General features: G+C 48.5%; 1 protein-coding gene across 1 annotated transcript; it reads right to left on the reverse strand.

Moving 5' to 3' along the window:
• Positions 1-25: 25 nt before the first annotated feature.
• Positions 26-3,698, reverse strand: LOC121938684 (DNA-directed RNA polymerase II subunit RPB2-like). The gene is made up of 9 exons (XM_042481860.1): positions 3,551-3,698; positions 2,935-3,047; positions 2,620-2,839; positions 1,642-1,800; positions 1,397-1,561; positions 1,115-1,311; positions 768-887; positions 351-537; positions 26-208 (listed from the first exon to the last, which is right to left on the reverse strand). Exons 1-9 carry the CDS (start codon positions 3,635-3,637, stop codon positions 47-49), a joined length of 1,410 nt encoding a protein of 469 aa, XP_042337794.1. The 5' UTR covers positions 3,638-3,698; the 3' UTR covers positions 26-46.
• Positions 3,699-4,147: the final 449 nt, after the last annotated feature.

The raw sequence follows: 4,147 nt of genomic DNA on the forward strand, positions 1-4,147 counted from the left end.
GATATTTTTGGGGTCCTGTGTATCTTCAGATATTTTTGGGGTCCTGTCAGGTGTTTGTTTGTACCTCGGGTGTCTCGGCCGGACACACCATTCCCCACAGTGTGTTGTGCAGCTGTCGGGGTTTTGCCAGTTTGCCGTCTCTGCCGATGGGAGAGTTGACTCGGCGCAGGTGGGACAAAGTCGAAGCGAACGTCAGACGGTTCAACACCTGAAACAGGAAGACGTGTCGATGAGGATTCAAGTGAAAACGTTTTTACAGTGTCGGTCTGACAGAAAGCCCTGATGATGAGGTCCTTCAGTTTTCTGAGAGTTTAACTCCTTAGGTATCAGATGGAGGCAGGTGTGCTCACCTGGGACACGCCCGCTCGGGCCTGGTGAGCCTTCTTCACGTCGCCCCAGTTCCCGGTGGCCAGCGAGTACTTGAGGCCGTCTGAGATGATTCGGGTTTTAATGGCGAGCTCCAGATTGAAGTCTTTTCCTCTGTCGATGAACTTCTGGGCGTAAATCCTGATCTCCTTCAGCAGGTTCTTAAACATGCTGAACACACAAAGGTTCGTGTTTAGATTAAATAATTAAACTGTGTTCAGCAGGTTCTTAAACGTGCTGAACACAAAGTTTTATTCATTCACAGAACTGAAACTTAATGAACCTGCAGCACATTAAATCGTGTTTTATACGATATAAACTGTTTGTGTTTCTGTTGTTTCAGTGTTAAAGGAGAGTGAGTCGGGGTCAAAGGTCACGTGCGAGGCGTGACAGAAGCCCACCCTCTGAACAGGAAGGCCAACAGCGGCCCGGCCAGGTCCAGCCTCTTGTTGCCATAGTGATCTCTGTCGTCCAGCTCACGTCTGCCGAGAGCCGCGAGCAGCAACCTGTGGACCATGTACCTGTAAATACACACAGAAATACACACTGTTACACACTAACATGCACTGACAGCTGTGAGGGTCTCACCTGTGCAGGTGTGATGGTCTCACCTGTGCAGGTGTGATGGTCTCACCTGTGCAGCTGTGAGGGTCTCACCTGTGCAGGTGTGATGGTCTCACCTGTGCAGGTGTGATGGTCTCACCTGTGCAGGTGTGAGGGTCTCACCTGTGCAGGTGTGTTGACTCACCCTAAGAAGTAGGCCTTCTTGGTCTCGCAGAAGTCGCTGACTCCGACGTGCGGCAGCATCTCTTTCTGCAGGACTTCTTTGGCGTATTTGATTCTTCGTTCTTTTGTCACTCCAGGTTTTGCTCCTCTGGAGCCGATAAAGTTCAACGCCACGTTCTGCTCCTGAATCACAAACGCCTCGTCTAGAGACGGCTTCACCTGCAGACACAAAGACATCACTGGTGACATCACAGCTGGGGGGGGGTGGTTACACTGAGGATGGGTAAGCAGTAACGGTACTGACCATCTCCATCATCTCGGGGTCATCGAAGTCGTAGATGATGTGTTCCAGGATGTCTCTGTCCGACACGAAGCCCAGCGCCCTGAACACGATGATGATGGGCACTTCCTGTCTGATGTACGGCAGCGTGGACACGATCCTCTGACCGATGGCACTCTTCTTCACACCCTGAGAGAGACGATCAATAACCAATCAATCCCACCTGTCCTCCCATGGGTCCTCTCCTTCCTGTGTGCAGGTGGACTCACCTGTCCTCCTCGGGCCATCATGCTGACCCATATGGTGCTGGTAGGGCGGGACGAGTTCTCTAGACAGGACCGGCACTCTCCGGTGTACGCGTACTTCGAGTCCTTCTTAGCAAACACGTACACTGTGTTGGTCGCCATCTTCTCCTGAGCGATCAGCACCTGGAAACCAGTAGGGGACACCAGTTTAACCAGTAAACCACCAACACACCAGTTTAACCAGTAAACCACCAACACACCAGTTTAACCAGTAAACCACCAACACACCATATCAATATATATCACAATATCCATCAAATCAGTATTTCTGTCGAGTTTAAAGGTTCCTTTGACTCCTCAGTAAGATATGCAGATATCATCAGGTTAATTTTGGTTTAAATATTATTTATTTTCTGTCTATTCTACTAAAATTCAAAGAGGTCCAGTTACTAAAATCTCCTCCCAGCAAAGGTCCGAGCCTCATACCTAAAATCAATATCACCATTAACTGAACATTTTACTTCCATTATGATTCATGAAAGATTATTTTGCTTTTTTTGTGGTTTGTTTTTTGCCTTTTTGAGTCGGCCTACTTCTCCTGTAGCTGCCAACAGCCTGCCAACATTCACAGTTAGAGAAAGGCTGAAAATAAGCTTGTGTTTGTGGCCCCGGGCCCCCGATAAAAATAACATCTGGAGCTGGCTGTCGCACATGTCCGCGCGCTGGAGCGGGCTACATACAATCTGTGTCTGACAGCTTGCTTCAGGTGGGAGGAGGCAGGTAGAAACTCAGTGTTTCTTGTAAAAAACCTGCCAGCGAGCACGTTATGTTCACAGAGTCAGTTACCATGGCGACTGACTCAGAGTTTGACTTAACTCTCTTTTTGTAACGGCCATACGATGATCCACTGTGACCGCCGACTGACAGACAGATCACGTACACACTCTCAGCAACAACGCTGTGATGTCACGTGGCGACGTCATGTGATGATGTCAGGCATACCTTCTCGGAACCGTTGATGATGAAATAACCTCCGGGGTCGAGCGGACACTCGTTGAGCTCGCACAGGTCTCGATCCGTCAGGCCGCTCAGCAGACAGTAGGTGGAGCGGAGCATGATGGGAATTTTTCCGATGAAGGTCTTCTGGTGCTGAGTCTGCAGCTGGTCCTCGCCCTCCTTTATGATCGTCTTTGTGATGTCCACGTACAGCGGCGCCGAGTACCTGTGACACAGGTACAACAGATGACAACAGGTGAGACCAGGGGAGAACAAACAGGCGAGACCAGGTAAGAGCAGGTCAGAACAGGTGAGACGTACGTGAGGTTTCGTAGTCTGGCCTCGTTGGGCATCATGGGTGACGGCGCGCCGTCTCTCTCCCAGTGGGTGGGCTTGGACAGGTAGATCTGCTCAAACTTGAGCAGGTAACGAGGCTGAAGGAGAAAAACAGTGATGTCACACCACCTGAACAGGTGAGACGCCGACTTTTACTCACCAGGTGTACCAAGAATTTCAACAATAACAACACAAAAACACAAAAACCGTGAACACATCAGACTGCGTTCATTCAGCTGCTGCTCCCTCCATCAGTCAGCGAAGAGTTAAAACACATTTAACCTTCACTGAAAAACACTGAACATATTCTAAATTCAACCTTCACTCTGACTGAGGCTGTTTGTTAGGTCTCTAAATCTGTTTGGCTGCGTCCAAAGAGGGACATGTTCACTTTCTGTGTGGGACACGTTCAGTTTCTGTTTGGTAGATTTGGTTTATCAACGTGACAGAGAACATAAAATGGTCCGAGCAGGAACGTCAGGGACCAGCTTTAAATCTAAGAACGTTTCTGACGACAGAAACAAACGTGTCTCTGATTTCACAGCTGTGACCAGATCCAGGTCCTGGTCGAGATCCAGGTCCTGGTCCGGGTGTTGCTCACCGGCTCCTCCACCTCTCCTGAGGTGTGCTGGGCTTCAGCCTGCAGGTCGATGGGCGGAGCGTCCTCAACGATCCTCTGAACCGACATCTGGATGAACTCATCGAAAGAATCCAGCTGCTGCCGCACCAGACCCTTCTCGTCAAAGTAAGAGCTGCCAGAGAAACACAGTCTTGTCAAAATAAGAGCTTCCAAAGAAACACAGAGTCTCATCAAAATAAGATCTGTTAGAGAAACACAGAGTCTCTTCAAAATAAGAGCTTCCAGAGAAACACAGAGTTTCATCAAAATAAGAGCTGGCGGAGAAGCACAGTCTCCTCAAAATAAGAGCTATAAGTAACCAGGAGCTGCTCTCCGTAGTCCAGATTATAATCCAGAAAAATTAGAGGACTTTTTAAACACCCCGACCCAATAACAGACAACAGGAGAGCCTCAGACAGGAGAACCAGATGTGTGAGAACGTCTCATATTTAAATTTCCTCCTGAAAATTGTTTGATGTGTTTCACTTGTTAAGTTTCTGTTGTAAAATTCAACAGACAGCTAATGAGTCTCTCATATTCAAAATAAAAGTCTGTATGTAAAGAGATCTGATTCATTCA

The sequence above is a fragment of the Plectropomus leopardus genome, unplaced genomic scaffold (assembly GCF_008729295.1).
Source record: "Plectropomus leopardus isolate mb unplaced genomic scaffold, YSFRI_Pleo_2.0 unplaced_scaffold3099, whole genome shotgun sequence".
NCBI lineage: Eukaryota > Metazoa > Chordata > Actinopteri > Perciformes > Serranidae > Plectropomus > Plectropomus leopardus.

Bases quoted from the DNA above. Each gene is read 5' to 3' on its own strand.
- LOC121938684 (XM_042481860.1), bottom strand. From the start codon at position 3,637: ATGTCGGTTCAGAGGATCGTTGAGGACGCTCCGCCCATCGACCTGCAG. The intron at 1,562-1,641 runs GTGAGTCCACCT...CGTCTCTCTCAG, and splicing joins TGATGGCCCGAGGAGGACAG to GGTGTGAAGAAGAGTGCCAT. The intron at 209-350 runs GTGAGCACACCT...TTCCTGTTTCAG, and splicing joins CCCGAGCGGGCGTGTCCCAG to GTGTTGAACCGTCTGACGTT.